General features: G+C 45.7%; 1 protein-coding gene across 3 annotated transcripts in view; it reads left to right on the forward strand.

The window, feature by feature from the left end:
• The window catches only part of LOC147899845 (uncharacterized), a 360,557-nt gene that overhangs the window by 324,362 nt on the left and 16,521 nt on the right, over positions 1-19,674 (forward strand). For 2 of the 3 annotated variants that reach the window (XM_087377034.1, XM_087377033.1), the window contains one exon: positions 12,984-13,110. The exons of the other annotated variant lie outside the window; for it this stretch is intronic. In XM_087377034.1, the coding sequence (XP_087233160.1) occupies positions 12,984-13,110 (127 nt within the window). The remainder of the gene's footprint in view (positions 1-12,983; positions 13,111-19,674) is intronic. 3 annotated transcript variants of the gene reach the window in all.

Consider the following 19,674-nt stretch of genomic DNA (forward strand, 5'->3'; position numbering starts at 1 on the left):
CTGCCATGTTCATGTGACCAGATGTGATTCATGTCAACGAGCGGGTCCCAAGCCTACAAGGCGTGAGTACCTCTCTCTCAAACCATTCACTCCGGTGCCTCCCTTCTATCGCTGGGGATTGGATTTCATTGGACCCATCTCTCCTGCCACACGCCGAGGGAACAAGTATGCTCTGCTTGCCACCGACTATGGAACCAAATGGGTCGAAGCCAAGGCAGTCAAGAACTGTACAGCCCAGGTAGTAGCCACATTTCTATATGACCAGATCATCTCTCGGTTTGGTTGTCCTATTGAGTTGATAAGTGATAGAGGGTCTCACTTCCTAAATGACACCATTGCTGCACTAGTTCACCTGCTTCAAATAGTTCACAAATTTTCATCTCCCTATTACCCACGTGCCAATGGTCTAGGTGAGAGCTCAAATCGCACAATGTGCGGGATCGTGCATCGACTTTGCCTAAATTCTTTAGCCGATTGGGACGACGTACTTCCAGCTGCTTTATTCGCCTATCGAACGGCTTACAAGGCGAGTACTGGGTATTCACCCTTCGAGCTGGTCTATGGATTGGAGGCCGTTATGCCTTATGAATTTCATCTTGACTCTCACAGGATTCTTCCAGACAAAAATGACAACCTTGAAGCCTGCACAATGGAACGCTTGTGGGATTTGGAAGCACTGGCAGAGCATCGACGTGAAGCAGTTTTCGCTCAAGAAGTTTGGCAGAAGCGACAAAAAGCTTGGCATGACCGGAACCTCAGAAAAAGTACTACCTCCGGGCATTTCTAACTGTGTAGCGAAAGAAGGCCCTCGTCAATCCATTCCCACTCCCCTGGGTCCCACTACAAGAACCTAATAGAGGAACCACCATACAGCCAGAGTCTTCAAGACCCCAACACAAGGAGAATAGGATCAAGGTCAAGATACCACTATGAGTCCCTGCCCCACTCCATAAAACCTGCAATCCTGACAGGCTGAAATGCAACCTCCAAAAGAATATCATCAAAAGATCTTATAAGTCTGCCTCCCGACTGAACATCAAAGACAAGGGTATCCTCATGTGGATCTTGCAGTGTAATAATCTGTAACGGAATGCTCGTCCCTGAAAACGCTCTCCACCAAGTGGACTCTGTGAGTGACATGTCATTTGTGTCAATTCACTCTGGCAGAATGGCTGCCTGTATCTGTTGTATCCTGAGTGCACTCCCTCTGAGGTGGCCAACTGCTAAAAGTCTGTGATTCTCTGGAAGTCTCATAAAGGCCTATCAAGCGCCTACAGTAGAAGCAGGTCCCCTCTCCCATCTAGACCACTACATATAATGTGACACTCCAAGTGGCCTGCCATGGTCATCCAAAATCGAGTCATTCCACATGACTGGCTGCGTGTGAATTTCTTCACGAGAGGTGGGTGAAACTCTGCGAAGTGTGTTTCTGAAGCAGCCCCAAGCTTTCAGAATAGCAGCCATGAGAGGGGAAGGGGGAGATTTGAGATGGGCTGAAGTAAAGATCCATCTACTTCTATCCAACCAATCTCCCCCATGAGAAGGGGTACAAGATTGAATGTTGTGTGAGAAAAAATCCTTCCAGGGCTCCTATCCAAGCATCAATCCACGTACTAAAAACTTGTAGCAAGGCCATATACTGCAAGTTCGGGTCAATAATATTGAGACCTTCTTCTATGGGGAGAATGAGGGTCTCCCAAGCCACCCTGGCTACAACATCTGAGGTGCCATCTAAACCGTTCCATAGGAAGTTCCTGATAGGTCTCATGAGCTGAGCGATACAACCTCTAGATCTGCACCAACATGAGCAAACAAACCAGGCAGTGGCCAATAAAACTTGGTTCACAACCACAACTCTGGATGCAAGGTCAAGTCCAAAAGATGAGTTTCCTCATGATACTCTCCAACATGGGAGCGAATTGTTGTGCCGGAGAGATGCCCACCCCAACCTGGCATCCCAGATACCTAACGGAGACCCCCCTCTGAATCCAAGTGAACCCTATGTCAATCCCCCAACCTGTCCCCCCTGACTCCACCAATAAGAACCTGGCTGTGGGCTAATCTGTAGAGGGCTGACACCCCTTTGATCCATGTATCTGAGAAGCCAGAACGAGTAAGTGTGTCCTCCAAAAAGCCCTAGTCTACCCTGTCATAAGCTTTCTCAAAGTCCAAGAGTAGAATGGCCAGCCTGTGGCTATTATGCATGGCCCAATCCGAAGCCTCCCAAAATGAGAAGATGTTATTAAAGATGCTCCTGCCATGCACAAAACTCATTTGCGTATCATGGATAAGATCTAGTAGAAAGGGCTGTAGACGAAGGCTGATAGCTTTAACTAGGATTTTATACAAAGTACCCAGCAAGGTAATTGGTCTCCACTGAGACACTAAATTCCTGCAACCCTCTTTCGGAATCAAATGAATGAGGCCCTCCGTAAGTGAGTCTGGCATCTCACTCTCTTGGGCACCTTCTATAAAATTGTGGCGAAAGCAATTAGTTTGTGGTTGCAGCCCTTGCTTTCAAATCTCATTCACGAGAGCATGACATGCTTTGTGCATGGTAGGCATATTTGATAATATCTTCACATTTTGGGAGACTTCAGATTGGGCTAGGCAGAGCAGCCAGAAGCTAGCTAGTCTACTTTTGGATTTTTAAAAAGCTTATGGCAGGGTAGATTGGGATTTCCTAGACGGCACCCTTCATCGTTTTGTATTCTCAGATGACTGGATTAGAGGCGTTCCCTCTTTGTACAAATCAGCCCATAGCCAGGTGCTTATCAGAGGGATCAGGGGAGAGATCGGTCCACCTGGGATGCCCTCTAGCCCCTTTTCTTTTCTGTTGTGGCTGAAGCTATGAACATTTTTCTCATATCTCAAGTTGATATTTTTAGGCTGAGACTTCCCTTGAGACAGAATGGGAAACTCCTGGATTGTGAGTTGGCAGATGACATTATTGCTCTTTTCACTTCTCATACTCTTATTTCTTTCAAGGAAGCCTTGGATTTGTTTTGTACTGCAGCCGATTCACACATTAATTGGAACAAATCCAATGGTTTTTGGATAAGTGACGAGGGTACTCAAAGATTGGGGGGAGTGACTTTGGATTTACTTGGATTCAAAGGAGTGTTCCCATCATATATTTAGGATGCCAAGTTCGTATGGGTATCTAGGATGCCAGGTTGGTATGGGTATCTCTCCTTCACAGCAATTTACTCCAATGTTCAAGAGTATCAGAAGGAAACTCCTTTGTCGGAGTTTAGCCAAACTGGACCTTGCCTCTGGGTGGTGGTTGTCAACCAATTTTTGTTTACCATAGCATGGCTCTTTAGTGCAACTCTAGGGTTTGCATTACCCAACTCAAGAGGCCTATAAGAAACTTTTTGTGGAATGGACTAGATGGCACAGTAGATCCACTACAACCAAGGTGGCTTGGGGGATCGTGATCCTGAAGGGGGTCTGAATATCATAGATCTAGACATGCAATGTAGGGCCTTATTTTGCAAGTTGTGGTTAGGGGACTTATGCCTGGGCAAGAGTCTTGGAAGGACTTCTTTATTCAATGCATATAGTCTTTTATCCCTTTTCTCAGGGTAGACAGTACCAAGTAGATTTTTATTTCAACCCATCTCAGATCTCCTTTCTCTCCTCTTTTGGCTGCTATTTTGAAATCTTGTAACAGCTTCAGAGATACTCTTTTAGAAAATTTTCCCACTTCTCTGGAAGAAATAGATAGGCAGGTTGTCATGTGGATTGATAGCATACTTGATGAGCATGGCAAACCAATTGACAAGTCCCATTATTTGCAATGGTCCAAATGCGAGAGAGACCCTCCCTCCTCTGTAGGCTCTTGGAAAGCTTTCAAAAAGCTGCTAGAGAATCATAAATAGCAAAACTTAATTCCAAGGATGACACTTGCCAAAATTCAATTGCAGTATTGCATTTAAAAGAGTATGCCCACACATGGTGGAGACACCAATTCAAGAAGTAAACAATAGGATAAGACCTCTTATATCCACTTGGGAAGAATTCAAGCATCACTTTTTGTTGTTGACCAATATGTTTGCCAATGGTATGACCTAGTACAGCACGGTCCAGTCAAGCAATATATTAAGCAATTCTGGAGGATATCTTTATTTGTTAACATATTAATGACAGACGGAAGATGGTCAAGTTTATTCCTGGGTTGCAGCCGGCTATTGCTTCTGGATCTATGTAGTTGGCAGAGCTACTTGAACTCACGTATAATTCTAAGGAGAAATCCATTGGGATTGATATTCCCAAAAAATAGCAACTATGGACTACACACTAAAGAATTCTGGTGGTGAGCAGAAATCTCATTCGACTTCAAAACCCCTTCCTAGGTACTCCACTAAATAAGCTTCAAGGTCTAGTAGTTCTGGCAGAAATCGTAAAGAAGGTGATGGAATAATGATAAAGGAAAGAGGGGGATACATGCGTAGTTTATCTCAATCTCTTATGGATGAGAGGAGAAAAAAAGGTCTCTATTTCAAATGTGGTGAAAAATGGGGTGTGGATCACAACAAAGGATGCAAGGCCAAATCAACTCATGGTAAATCAAGTATGATAGTGGAGATTTCAGAGTTTCTTCCTCAGTGGAAACTCCAAAATATTCCATGATTGTGATCAAAATGTCCAAAGGGATGATGAGGCGGTACAGATTCTACCTAGAATATTAACTCTTATAACTTGGAACACTCTTTTGATTGTTGTGACCCATGCAGAGCAATGGAAGGCAATGGCAATGGTACTCATGAAGAGTTAAGATGGGATACTCAACTAGAAAAAAACAAGATATCTGCAAATGATTGTAATGGTGTAAGCAGTTCCTCCACTTTCAAGATCAAGGGAAGGATTGTGGGCAGAGATGCCTACATTCTTGTGGATAGTGGTTGCACCCATAGCTTTGTTGATTCTAAGTTTGTCCACTTACTGAAGTTGCATGTGGTTGACCTTCCTCATAGTTTGAAGGTCAAGGTGGAAATTGGATCTTTGACCTCCAGCCAAAAGATTTGTGCCGATGCTGTAGTTAAGCTTTCCTCAGACTACTTCTGCACTACCGATTTAATTGCTTGGATCTTGGTCCCATAGATGTCATACTTGGTTGTGATTGGCTCCAAACATTGGGGGACTTCACGACTTTCAATAACAAGGGTGCCCAACCATGTTCATGAATGTTCCTTTCACACAATCATGCATGATGTTTGCTTTCCACACTTGAGCCTACGTCTCTCACCGGAATACGACCCGAGGTGCTAAGCTATACTTATACTACAAATGACGACACTGATATATGTATAGGTGACAAAAAGCCTCGGAACCCTGCACACCTTGCACACCCTGCTCATCCTATGAAAGCCGTAGGATAGAGCCTACAGACTTGAAGAGAGTGACTAACCTATTAACAAGATGACCTAAGAGCTCTAATTAAGAAATAATTAGAATATAGAGAAGCTTGAGAAAAGATCAGTTCACCATATTGCATCCCTAAAACCTCAAAACCCCTTCAATTTGGTTGGGTTGCCATGTGTGGTAAAACTGCCACATCAAAAGGGACACCCCCCTATCCAATACTCTCCTAATAAGGCTACTTCAAAACAAACATTTCACGTGTTATTGTGCACACAATTATATCGTACGATTGCAAATTGGGAGGAGCAAATAATTCCTCACTTCCCTCAGTCTCCCATCCCATAGAGGGGCAGGGTTGGTCCATGAGGTTACCAAGCAAACACTATGATATTATAACCATTATATCTCATTCAGTTGACATTAGATAGCCATGTAATTTGATAGGAAGAAACCTCACACATGTGGATATCAACTTTATTTATTGATAAGTGTGTTTAATGGGTATTCACTCTCAGATGTTGCAGTTAGTAACAGCCAAACAAATGAGAAGACTCCTCAAGAAAGATGTCAATGATTATGCCTTAAAATTTGAGGCTGGTGATCATCCCATATGCACTAGGTGCTAGAATGTGTGTGAGTAGCCTATATAAAGGCTTGTACTTCACTTGTCATGATACACTTGATGAATGAATGAGAGCCTTTGTCATGTCTTCATTTGAGCATCATTTCCTCACACCCTAACCTTCTCTCTCTCTCTCTCTCTCTCTCTCCCTTCACCATGTTTCTAACAATTCATTGTGGTTTACCTCTCTATTAGATGGATGTTAAAACCGCTTTTCTAAACAGTAATGTGAATGTGGACCAGCCACGTGGATTTTAGGTTGAAGGGAAGGAGAAAAATGTCTGGATGGATTGAAACAAGCATCTCATGCTTGAAACTCAATGATAGACGTATATTTTTAAGAAAAGGGAGACAATGGATGAGACTTTTGAGTGAAGATGAAAAACAGTAAAGTGTTTATCAAGAAAAGGCTATTTTCCTTGCAAGTGGAGCACCATCTCATGCTTGAAACTCAATGATACAGGTATATTTTTAAGAAAAGGGAGACAATGGATGAGACTTTTGAGTGAAGATGAAAAACAGCGCAAGTGGAGCAGTGTGAGACTGTTGCTTCCTTTCAGGTGAGATTGTGCTCACACCTCGCATGAATGGGAGCACTGGTGGAGGATGAAGATGCACAGGCTGTACTCCTTGAAGGATTACCTGAAGAGTATGCAATGTAGTGCTCCTTGAATGACTATCTGAACAGTATGCAAGGTTTGAGGACATGCAGATGATGGGGATCAGATTCTAGGTACTATGTCTGCAACACTTATAGATGGTTTAAGAAATCAAGTTGCGAAGGGGATGAATCTACACTCCTAATAAAAAAGTGTCAAGTATGAAGCTGGAGGATAAGAACATGTGATTATTGTGGGAAAGCAGGGAAGTCATCGAAGCTCTGCTATTCGAAATTATATGATGAGAAAGAAAGGAAACAGTCAAAAGGAACAAAAACACAAAGGATGCGTGATGGAAGAGGTAAGAGAACAAGCCAGCTTTGTGGATATCCATGAGAAGAGCGTATCAGCAGGAGAGATGGCATATATTAGCAGATGGTAGTTCAGATTCAAGGAATGGCAATTCTTATGATTGCTATGATCATAGAATTCTTTTCTAAGGCAACATGAAACTTTCTAAGAAGAGCATTTGGTGCTCTAGCAGAGTTGCTCATCAGTTTTTTGGAACCTTTCTTGTGTGTAGTGTTTATATCTGAATCTTTCCTATGTAAAAGATTCATTTTTGTGTCTTTTCGGGTTGCTCGTGTAGCAGACTACTGTGGAAGCAGTGCCATCTCTTAATCTGCATTTCTGAGCATTTTCTCATGTTAGAGTTCTCGATTTGTGAATCGATGATGGGGCAGTTTGCTACTTTGGCCTCTCCCTTCTTCAGTTTGCAAGGGTGATTTTTGGAGATACCAAACTGTAGGCAGTCAAGGCCATAAAATTTGCTACTTTGGCCTCTCCCTTCTTCAGTTTGCGAGGGTGATTGTTGGAGATACCAAACTGTAGGCAGCCAAGGCCATTAAATTTGCTACTTTAGCCTCTCCCTTCTTCAGTTTGCAAGGGTGATTGTTGGAGATACCAAACTGTAGGCAGTCAAGGCCATAGAATTTTGCATAAAACGGCATGTCAACTTCGCAATGCAAGTATTTTGCTGGCCATGCATGATTGCATTCTCTGGGACATCTGGCTTTTCGTGAATTGTGCGGATTAATGAAGTGAGCTTTTCATATCTTCGAAGGTGTCTTCACCTAATGGTGATGTTATAGGGGTGGCCAACTTTTTAGTATCACTCTAAGGCTGCGTTAGATGGATTTTAAGTTATGTAGAATGTATCCACGTGTTGGCAGGCTTTCTTAAATACTCAGGCAACAAGGCTGGTGAGATCGAGTATGTTCTAGATTTGACACAAGGAGTGGTTGCTATAGTTTTTTTTTTTTTTTGCAAAAAAGAGACTTCTATTAAGTAAGAAAGAAACTCGCTAGAGCAAGCTCTGAGCGGAAATACATCATGCTAAGCATGTAATAAAAAACACCTCAGAAGAATGAGGTAGAAAGAAACCAAGGCTGAGGCTGAAAATGCCAACGCAACCCTGTAGAAGTCTCAGCAACAAGGAAGGGAGAGTGTCTCCAATCCCTGAGAAAAGTAACTCTCCTGGAGGAGGCTGCTCGAGAGGATCCCATGCATGGTCGCCCATATGACCATGAGAGTGTGTACCGTATCTGTCCAAGTACTGGCCAAGATCTGAGAAGGGTGAACCTGAGAACCCTCCATAGCCTTAGTGCATCTGGCTCTCCAAATGTGCCATGCTGCAATGCTAGCTAAAACCTCCCATGGAGAGTCAACCGAGGAATGAGCAGCCCTGAAGAGAGTGGCCGGAACATCCTCTAAAGAGCACGACTCCACACGGTGTCGTCGGATGTGTACAGTCCAAGACGAGTCATGTCTCTCGAAGAAAACTTGGGGCCCTGAAAGAGTGAGCCAAGCCACTGATCCCCAGGTCAAAGTGTTGAAAAGTCTTGCAATCCCCGTCCATATGATTCTCGCCTGTCTACAATCCCAAAGGCAGTGCTGTACTGTCTCCGAAGCAGAAAGGCAACGAGGGCAAATAGGGTCAGCTCCGAACCTGGATCTCCAATGATTCATTGCTATCCCAATAGAAAGCGAAAAGAAGAGAGTGATTTTTCTATTCCGGTGGGATTTCCAAAGCCTTTGCCAAAAAATTTTCTGCAAGTTTGCAGAAATCTAATAATTCTCCTAATGAGGAGTTCTGCTGGGCCTCCAATAGCTGAGCTCAAATTTCTTGGCATTACTGACCATGTAACGAAAGAAGGGGATGCCCTTCTCTCGGTGCCCTTCATCTATCCACTCCCATTCCCCAGGGTCCCACTGCAAAAACTTAGTTGGAATACCTCCATAGAGCCACAGCCTCCATGAGCCCAGGGCAATGAGTAGCGGGTCAGGATCCAAGTACCACTGTCAAAGAAAGCCATGCTCCATGAAGCCCACTATTCTGACTGGTTGAAATGGGACCTCCAACAATATATCGTGTGTGGACTTGGACAACCTGCCCCCCGAAGAAACATCGAAGACTAGGGCATCCTCGTGTGTTACGTAAAGCAATCACCTGCAAAGGAATGCCCGATCTGGAAAATGCCCCCATCCAGGTGGAACAAGTAATAGGCATGTCATCTGTGTCCACCCAATCCAAGGGCAAGGCTGCATCAATCTGTTGAACTCTCCCTGCACTCCCTCTGAAATTATGAACCACCTGGGCCTGACGGTCTGCAGGAAGCCTCGTGAAGGCTTTCCATGCTCCCACAGTAGATGCAAGGCCCCTCTCCCATCTGGGCCACTGCATGTAAAGAGAAGCTCCAAGTGGTCTGCCATGCTCATCCAAAATACTGTCGTTCCACATGATAGGCTGCCTTTCAATCTCTTCACGGGTGGACGGGGGAATCCTGCGAAGAGTACTCCTGAAGCTGGCCCATGCTTTCAGGATAGCAACCATAAGAGGGGAAGAAGGAGATCTGAGGTGGGCTGTGGTGAAACCCCATCTAGTATTGTGTATCCAATCATCTCATGAAGTGGGTGTCCGAGAGTGTATGCATCTTATAAAAAAATCCTTCCAAGGCTCTTGCCCTGGCATAAGTCTTCTCACAACGACCTTGCAGAGTAAGGCTCTACACTGTAGATCCGGGTCAATGATATTCAAACCCCCTTCTCTTGTAGGAAGAATCAAGGTCTCCCAAGCCACCCTGGCTGTAACATCAGTTGTGCCATCTAGAACACTCCATAAAAAGTTTCGTACGGGCCTCTTGAGCTGAGTGATACAGTCCTTAGAGTGGCACCAACAAGAGCATACAAACCATGGTGTGGCTAGAAGAACCTAGTTAACTACCACCACTCTGAATGCCAAGTCAAGTTTGGCTGAGCTCTAGGAAAGGAGCTTTCTTCTTATGCTCTCCAACACAGGAGCAAACTGTTGTGAAGGAGAGATGCCCACCCCAACCTGGCAGCCCAAATATCTGACGGAGACACCCCTCTATACCCAAGTGAAACCAATATCATTACCCCAATCCGGGGTGTCATCATCGCAAATCCAAAAACCATTGGAGTTATGCCAATTAATGTGTGCACCTGCAGCCATGCAAAATAAATCCAAGGCTATCCGGAAGGAAGTGAGTGTCCTGGGGGAGGCATCCAAAAAAACAGCCGTGTCATCTGCAAACTCACTATCCAGGAGCTCTTCTTCCCGGCGGAGAGGAAGCCTCAGCCCATAAATATCAGCTTGAGATCTAAGGTAGATACTCATAGCTTCCGCCACAAACAGAAAAAGAAAAGGGGCAAGAAGACATCCGCGGCGGAGTGATCTACCGATCTAAAATATGTCCCCTCTTACCCCCCCAATAAGCACCTGGCTATGGGCTGATTTGTAGAGAGAGGATACTCCTCTAATCCATGCATCTGAAAAACCAAAGCGAGATGGAGTACCCTCTAAATAATCCCAGTCTACTCTGTCGTAAGCTTTCTCAAAGTCCAAGAGTAGAATGGCCAACCTTTGGCGGCTCTGCATCGCCCATGCTGAGGCCTCCCAAAATGAGAAAATATTATTGAAAATACTTCTCTTATGCACAAACCCTGTCTGTGTGTCATGAATCAAATCTGGAAGAAAAACCTGTAGCCGCATACTAATGGCTTTCGCTAGAATCTTGTAAAAATGCCCAATAGAGTGATGTGTCTCCATTGTGACACTAGATTCTTATTACCCGCCTTTGGGATGAGATGAATGAGACCATCTGTAAGTGAGTCACGCATCTCACCAGAGTCCCACACGCCCTGTAGGGCTGATGTAATGTGATTACCAATCTGCTTCCAAAAAGTAATAAAAAAAGAAGGGGTAAGTCCATCCGAACCTGGGCACTTGCCCTTGTGAAGGGCAAGTAATGCAGTCTTGAATTCTGCATTGGTGAAAGGTGCATCAAGAGAAACATACATCTCATCCTTCACCAATACAGGGATACACTGCCAAATAACCTCTCTGGCATCATCTATGGCTTGTGTGCCCGGATCTGCAATAAAAAGGGATGCAAAAAAATTTGAAGCTACACGCATGACAGCATCATGATCTGACTGTAACACCCCGTCTGAGTCAACAAGCTGCGAGACACTATCTCTACTATGTCTGGGTCCATGAGTAGAGAAAAAGTGTTTGTTGACCCTGCCACCCATCTGAATCCAAAAGGATTCCCGTGCATGAAAGGCATACTCTGCTCTTTGATCCAACAATATCTGTATATGAGCCCTTGTTGCAGCAAGGCGCTCCTGAATCCAAGCATCTGTGGACCTCTTGTGCTCTTCCCTCTGAAGGGACGCTAACTGCTGGCGTATACCAATCTCACGTCTCCTAGAATCAGCGACTGTATGATAATAGTCACTAATTCTAAATAAGGCTGTAGCTACCTGAGATGGGCGGACAACTCCACCTTGTATGTGAGAAACCCAAGTCTGTAAAATATCCTCTGTGAGGCTCTCCTCTGCATAAAAGGCATCTGGAATCCTGACACTGGCAGAGTGTCCTCTCCGATGAGGCTCAAGAATCTGCAACACCACTGGAAAATGATTTGAGGTGGTAACCCCAGTTGAAATGCATACAGATCCACCTCTGTCAAGTGCCCAATCGTCTACATAAAATCTGTCAATACGTGCATGGATGGGCATGTGTACTCTCCTGTTCGACCAAGAGTACAGGAGTGATTGTGGCATAACACAAAAGGCATCATCAAACCAAGTGTCCTTGCCATTGTACTGAAAGAGAAAGGCATCCGAGGCTGCCCTCTCCAAAGAATGAATTCCACCCTGTCTGCCTCCCTTTTTGTCTGACGGCAACTCAACCATGTTGAAATCGCCACCAATGATCCAAGAATCTGCAATGGGGGCCCAAGATAGTAACTCCTTCCAAAAGGAGACTCGCTTCCCTCTATTGTTGGGGGCATACAGATTGAGAAGACCAATCTTATGCCCTTCAATCAAAATAATGATCATTGAGCTCTAGAGGGGGAGATAATGACATGACTAGCAACCAAGGGTAAAATAGAGGAGAGACCGAAATGCAAGTACCTCCCCTTGTGCCTATAGCAGGCGACCAGAAAGTATGTCCTGAAAGAAGTTTGCCCAACTTTGAGCAATCACTGGCATCCAACTTGTGTTCTTGGATAAAAAGGATATCAATAGCACCTCCAGTGACACATGGATGAAGCTGATTCCGGATCAGCTACCTACGACTGGAACTCTGCCTCGGCTCTGTATGTTCCAGTTGACTATCCTCATCGACAGGAGGATGCTGGGTGGAAAGGCTTACCCGACCTAGTAGAGGAAACCAGCTTCCCCTGGGCCGAAACACTCCTGCTGAGGGCAGGAAACTCAAGAGGTGAAAGGATCCCCACACCTACTGAGGGGGAGGCCCTATCAAAAGGAATCCCAATGACCGGGACCCGAGAGAGGGAGAGGAGGAGAGAGGGAGAGAGGGAGAGGGGGCTCGCGAGGGGAGGGAGAGAGGGGGGGCAGCGACGGTGAGGGAGAGGGAGAAGGGGCTGGCTGAGAGAGGAGAGGGGGGTTTGCTATAGTTTGAGATATCTCATTTTGAATATAATTTTTGGTAGTGTCCCAATTGTAAATTCTTGACAGTTCTGGCCATGCATGATGGTAATTTCTAGAGAGAGTTTTATTGTGCCATAGTATTGAGGTGGCATTGTACTCCACCCATTGGAATTTTCTGGATATAGCTCTGTTTCCTTGAGATATACCATGCATGACTGTCATCCTATTTCATTTTTTTGGCCTATGCTACAAAGTCATATAGCTTACCATTCTTTAACAACTAACTTATGAATAAGGCCTAGTCAACATTATTTCTAAAAAATCCAAATATTAATCGAACTTTTCTCATAAAAATCTTATAGTTTATACAGAAATTTTTGTATTAATGGAAAGAATTAATTGAACTCTTTCAGAATCAAAGAGGATGGGACATTGCAACCTACAACTTGGCAAGTAAAGTTCCAGTTGGATAAAGTCATCCATACTGGTCTCTACAAGCTTCAGCTGGCGTTGGCAGCTGCCAGTAACGCTGCCATCCAGGTGGTACTCAACTGTGGATCTCCCTGCAAATTCACCCATCGTTTGCAATATTGTGTTTTTCCTATTAAATTTAAACCAGAAGAATACAGCATATAACATTGCCATGAAGATGCCCAGATCCATCAGGTGATGGTAGGGATGTATATAATACCTCTCTATGTAGTTAGCATATACTCCCTGGTACTATAGTTGTGCTGCCAACTTTTTCATTTTTCAAAGATGTTATATTCCTGTTTAATGGCCAGAGAAGAAATGATTTTAGAAAACTGGGGATACAAATTAATGGATAGCAAATTTAAGAAGAGTAAGAGCAAGGAAGCTATGTTGCTCGAATCCGTAAAATCCATGGCACCTTCCATTTTCTAGAGGCTATAGTACGTCCAGTTTGTCTCCCTCAAGTGAAGACTCACCCGATCAGAGTTTGTAGATGACACAGGCTTTTCAAGAGGTTGTAGTTAAGGGGTTTGTTTTTTCTTGGCAAAAAATAGACTTCCATTAAGTATGAACAAAACCCACGAGAGAAAGCTCAAAGTGGAAATACATCAAGCAATGCACGAGAAAAAACAAGCGGAAAACAACCAATGTTGAGGCTGAAAGTGCCATCTCAACGCTGTAGTAGGCTTAGAGAAGAAGTGGGAACGACTCTCCTCTCTAAAGAATGCAGCCCTCTTAGCAAAAGTTGCATGAGAGGACCCCTGCAAATGGCCATCAGAGTATGTATAGTGTCATTCCATATGCTGGCCAAAGTGTGAGAAGGGTGAACCTGGGACCCATCCAATGCCTCTGTACATCTGGCGCTCCAGATATACCACGCTCAATACTTAACAGTATCTCCCACAAAGAGTTTGCAAAGGCATTGGTGTCTAAATGGTGAGGGAATATCATCATCGAGAGAGCATAACTCTTAAGTAAGTGGTGTCGAATCGATAAATCCCAAGAGGAGTCATGTCTCTCATAAAAGACGTGAGGCCCCGAAAGAGAGAGCCAAGCAACTGAGCCCCAAGTCGTGAAGAAGGGGAAATGGACAAAAGTACTAAGGATCCTAGCTATCCCTCTCCAAATAATCCTTGCTTGTCTGCAATTCCATAAGCAATGCTGAACTAACTCCACAGTAGAAAGGCAACGTGGACAACTAGGGTCAGCTCGAAACCTGGATTTCCTTAGGTTCACTACAATCCTACCATGAATAGAAGCCAAAAGACAAGTTATTTTCCTATTCCTGAGAGACTTCCAGAGTCTCTTCCAAAAGTTCTTCTGTATGTCAGAGAAATCGCAAACCCCTTCCATTGGAGAGCTTTGGATGGCCTCCAACCTTTGCAACTCAGCTGAAATCTCCTGACATTGCTAACAATGTAATGAAAGAAGAGGAGGCTTCTCTTTGTGCCCTTCGTCAATCAACTCCCACTCACTAGGGTCCCACTGCAAAAACCTTATGGGAACACCCCCATAAAGCCACAATCTCCATGCACCCAGGGTAATGAGGCGCAAGTGAGGGTCTGTGTACCACTAAACCATGATCCACAAGACCAACAATCCTGACAGGCTGAAATGCACCTCTAATTATACATCATGTGGATCTAGACCACCTACCTCCCACAAAGGACATAAAAAACCATGGCATCCTCATTTGCACCAAGAAAAGCAGTAACCTGTTGAGGAATGCCCACTCTTGTGAAAGCCCCATCAAGTGGAACATGAAATAGGCATATCATCTATGTCCATCCAATCCACTGGAATGGTTGCATCAATCTGCTAAATTCTTTTTTTTCCTTTTTTTCTTTTTTTCAAAGAAAGGAACCTTCTATTAATGCTTGAATGATTTCATACAAGATAGCAGCCCCGAAGGTGCTGAGTATGGAAAAAACCGAAAGAGGCTGAAAGAAAGAAACCGGCCTGTTCTAGAGAAACCCAGCTCACTGCCTAGGGGATCTCTAGAACTAGGGCTAACAGCCAAGTGGGAGGACTATACAGCTAGCGAATCCCTCGCGGGGTGAAGATGTAGAAAACTCCTACAGGCCAAGCCTTGCAGAAACGAGCACGCCTCTCAATAGTCACCCTGGAGCCTAGAGTCCCACGCTCCCAGGTGGACCGTAGAGTGTAAATGATATCCTGCCAGATGGCAACTAGGGTAGCTGAGGGTGGAACCGGGTGCTCACCCATCACAAGATTGTAGCAAGCCACCCAAATGTTCCAAGCCGTGATGCTGGCTACCACCTCCCAAACACTGTCCTCCCTAGGAGGAGCAGCTAGGCTGTCAGGAGGGACTGCCTCGTGGAGTGCAATCCTTTGGATGCTCTGACCTGTATTCGGTAGACTGGGGAGATCTCATCAATTTGAAACGCGTGTCCTCCCTCTTTCAACCAAGCCACCATCCCCTAGGTGTAGTCTCTATGAAGACTCTGCATACGCGTCATGATTTTGAGGGCTCCCATCCAGATCCTCGTTGCGCTACGATAGCTCCACAGGCAGTGCGGGACACCATCGGAGCAACAATGGCACTGCCCCTCCACTCGCATCTGCTCCAACCATGGTCCGATGGGCAAGCCTCTGTGGGCGGCCAGCCAGAAGAAGTATGAAATCTTCCTCGGCCGCAAACTAGACCACAACCGCATCCAAAACCTGGAGCGAACATCCCGGGGCACTCTCCGAGTCACCCAATGCCTCTCCCTCGAGAGGGGTCCACCTTGACGAGTCCATCTGAAGCCTCTTGCCAATCCGTGTGGTGTAGGAAAAGAAGGGCACCTCATCCACCGGCTCAGCTAGGACCTCCCCTGGAGGGCCAAAACCACTCTCGTGGATCCCGCTGGACCTCCCTCAGGGGTGTACCCTCCCACAGCCAAAGGCGCCATCTAGAGGCGTCCTCCTCTGAAATACTGGGAGGGTCAATCTGCCACTCCTTCCCCAAACGTCCCACCACTCTGATCATGTGCCAGTGAATCCCATCAAGACTCCCATCCAGGGTCTCTCTCAATGAGTGGTTGAAGTAGGCCTCCAAGTCCTACACGGAAGAAGACGGGGTGCGTGCTGCCTCGCTGCATCAACATCCTCAAGGGAACACCAGTATGGGAAAACTGCCCCAACCATCTATTGTTTCTCCAAACGTGAAGTCCTTCCCAACTCAGGAATGGCTAAGTCAATCTCGCCCATCAGTTGCCCTGCCCCTCGCAGATGCGCTAGGGCGTCAAGCCTCGCCTTTGCCTCTGCTCCAACGGCCAAAAGACCCTCTTGGACCACTGTCCCACTGTGCCCGACCAATGTGAGTCGTTGTCCGAGCATACGTCCCTCCTGATCTCTGATCTCTGGGTGCCACATAAGGGAGGGCGCTCAAATTCCTCTTTGCATCTGGACGGAGCACAGATAAGACCCATTGCCAGTCTCTGCTAGACCCTGTGAAGGCTCCTCATCAGGGGGGAGCCCTTCCCTATAAGGGGGGCCTCTGAGAAGATCGATCTATGTGAAGTCTACCATTGTCCCCCAGTGCGTGGGGTGTTCCTTAGAAGCCCTCGCTGTAAGAGGAGCTTCCAAGGCTTTGCACGTGAGGTAAGGCCACGAACCACCAACTTGCCCAGAAGGGTTCTGCTCTGCATCTCTGGACCAATGACACCCAAGCCTCCCAGTGCTTGTGGCATGATCACCGTCTGCCAAGCTACTCGGGTCCTAGTGTTCCTTGTGCCATCTGAACCTGCCCAAAGAAAGTTCCGTACCAACCATCGGAGCTGCCCAATGCATCCTCTGTGAAAGCACCAGCAGGAGGCGATATACTAGGCCGTGGCAAGAAGGACCTGGTTTGCCACTAAGGTGCGACCTACTAGGGAGAGTTTGGCCGAGCTCCAATAGAGAAGCTTGCGCCGAACACTCTCAAGGACCGGGGCAATCCGCTGCTCTATTGTAATGTCAATACCCACCTGGCATCCGAGGTATCTCGCTGTCTGGCCCCGCGGTATCCATTTGAAGCCAAAGTCACTCCCCCACTCACGGATCTCCTATGTCTCCTCAAAGCCTATGAAGAAACCTATAGATTGCATCCAGTTGATCCGTGCCCTCGAGGCCTCATAGTAAATAGCTAGGGCGCCCTTGACTCTCTCTAGACTCGCAGTGGTGCCCTCAACATACAAGGCTGTGTCATCTGCAAACTTCGAGTCAAGCAGCTCCTCCTCCTGTCTGATTGGAAGGTCTGATTGGAAGCCTCAACCTTGTGAGACCCGCCACCTGTGATCTCAAGTAGTAGCCCAAAGCCTCTGCCACAAACAAGAAGAGGAGGGGAGCGAGTGGGCAGCCCTAGCAGACCGAGCGAGAGAGCGGAAAGGCCTCGCCCGTGTGTCCTCCAATAAGCATCTGACTAGAGCTCCCTGCATATAGCGCTAAAACTCCTTTCACCCATCTGTTTGAGAAACCCAATCTCCTCATAGTGCCCTCCCAGAAGGACCACTCCACCCTGTCGTAGGCCTTCTCAAAGTCTAAGAGAAGGACGGCCAATGGCTATGACTCCTCCCTGGACCAATCCACTGCCTCCCAGGATGTGAAGATGTTGTCAAGGATGTTGTGCTCCTGGACAAACCCAGTTTGTGTGTCGTGGATGATGTCGGTAAGATGGGGCTGTAACCGCAGACTCAAGACCTTGGCAATGATCTTGTATCCAGTATCAAGCAGAGTGATCGGCCTCCACTATCGTATGTCTGACCTATCTCAATCTGCTAAATTCTACCTGCAATCCCTCTGAGATTGGTCACTAATTGAGCCTTATGGTCTTGTGGAAGCTTTTTGAAAGCTTTCTAGGATCCCACAGTAGAGGCAAGCCCCCTCTCCCACTTATACCACTAGTGGCATGTAGTGAGAGGTACCAAGTGGTTTGCCATGTTCATCAAGTATGCTATCATTCTACATGACAGGCTGCTTGTCGATCTCTTCATGAGAGGAAGGGGAACTGTGTGAAGGGTAGGTATTTCTGAAGCTAGCCCAAGCCTTAAGGATAGTAGACATAAGAGGGGAGGAAGGAGACTTGAGGTGGGCTGAAGTAAAAATACATCTAGTACTTTGCATCCAGTTTCGTCCCGAAGTAGGTGTACAAGACTGCATGCTGCGAATAAAGAAGTCTTTCCAAGGCTCTTGCCCAAGCATAAGTCCCCTCACCACCATCTTGTTGCAAAGCAAGTCCTTGCACTAAAAATCTGGATCTATGATGTTGAGACCCCCTTCCCGTGTGGGGAGAATCAAGGTCTCTCAAGCCACCCTGGCTATAACATCTATTGTGCCATCAAGTCCACTCCATAAAAGTTCCTTACAGGTCTTTTGAGCTGAGTGATACAATCACTAGAAAGGCAACAGCACGAGCATACAAACCAAGCCGTGGCCAACAAGACCTGGTTAACTCTAGAGGCAAGGTCTAGTTGGGCGGAACTCCAAAAAAGGAGCTTTCTTCTTATGCTCTCCAACACAGAAGCAAATTGTTTTGATGGAGAGATACCCATATCGAGTTGGCATCCCAAACACCTAGCTGGAATACCCCTCTTAATCCAAGTGAATCCAATGTCTCCTCCTCAGGGGTGTCCTCGTCACTGATCCAAAAGCCACTAGATTTATGCCAATGGATATGTGCCCCCGCAGCAATGGTACAAAATACATCCAAGGTGGTCCTGAAAGAAGTGAGCGTATGTGGTGTGGCATCCAAAAAAGCAGCAGTATCATCTGCCAACTCACTGTCTAGAAGCTCTTCTTCTCGTCTGAGGGGAAGTCTCAGCCACAAATATCGGCTTGAGATCTAATCTAGATACTTATAGTTTCGGCCACAAACAAAAAGGGAAAAGGAGCTAGAGGGCATCCTTGGCAAACTGATCTAGAAATCTGAAACATCTCTCCCTGGATTCCACCAATAAGCACTTGGTTGTGGACTGATCTGTAGAAGGAGAAAACCCCTCTAATCCAAGCATCTATGAATCTAAATCAAAGAAAGGTGCCCTCTAGAAAGCCCCAATCTACCATGTCAGAAGCTTTCTCAAAATTCAAGAGTAAGTCTCTACCTGCTCTGCTAGCCCACTCAAAAGCTTCCCAAAATATGGGCTTACATTACAGTTTGCCAGCAAAACACATTGAATATGCAAAACGGGTAGTAGCCTGGCTTCAATTAGAACATGGCAAGAAAGATACCTTTCTTGTAATGTATTTGGGTCCACAAGCACTTGCCACTGGAAGTATAGACAGTCAAAGGAGAAAGTTTCTCAATATTGTCTCAATGTAGTAACTAGATGCCAATCACTGCAGAGATCATTTGTACAAGATCGCTGGTCTTGCTGCTTCATTTGCTTGAATCCTTTTTTCAATAATGTAGATAATTCTACAAGTCAAATGCTTAAGCACCGGGACTAGCAAGATATTATGGTGGGGGTTTGAACACTGAACACAACAAAATGTCAAATCGGTTTTCCCTTATATTGATCCTTCAATACTTGAATCCCTCCTTCAATATATATAGAAGGATAAAAAACATCGCTCAGATGTCCACAACAAATGCAAATGCCTAAGGACAAGGGCAATCAAGATAGTATGAGTGGATCAAACTGCAAATAT

The sequence above is a fragment of the Dipteris shenzhenensis genome, chromosome 7 (assembly GCF_047967505.1).
Source record: "Dipteris shenzhenensis isolate YYH24624 ecotype China chromosome 7, Dip_SZ_1.0, whole genome shotgun sequence".
NCBI classification, from domain to species: Eukaryota; Viridiplantae; Streptophyta; class Polypodiopsida; order Gleicheniales; family Dipteridaceae; genus Dipteris; species Dipteris shenzhenensis.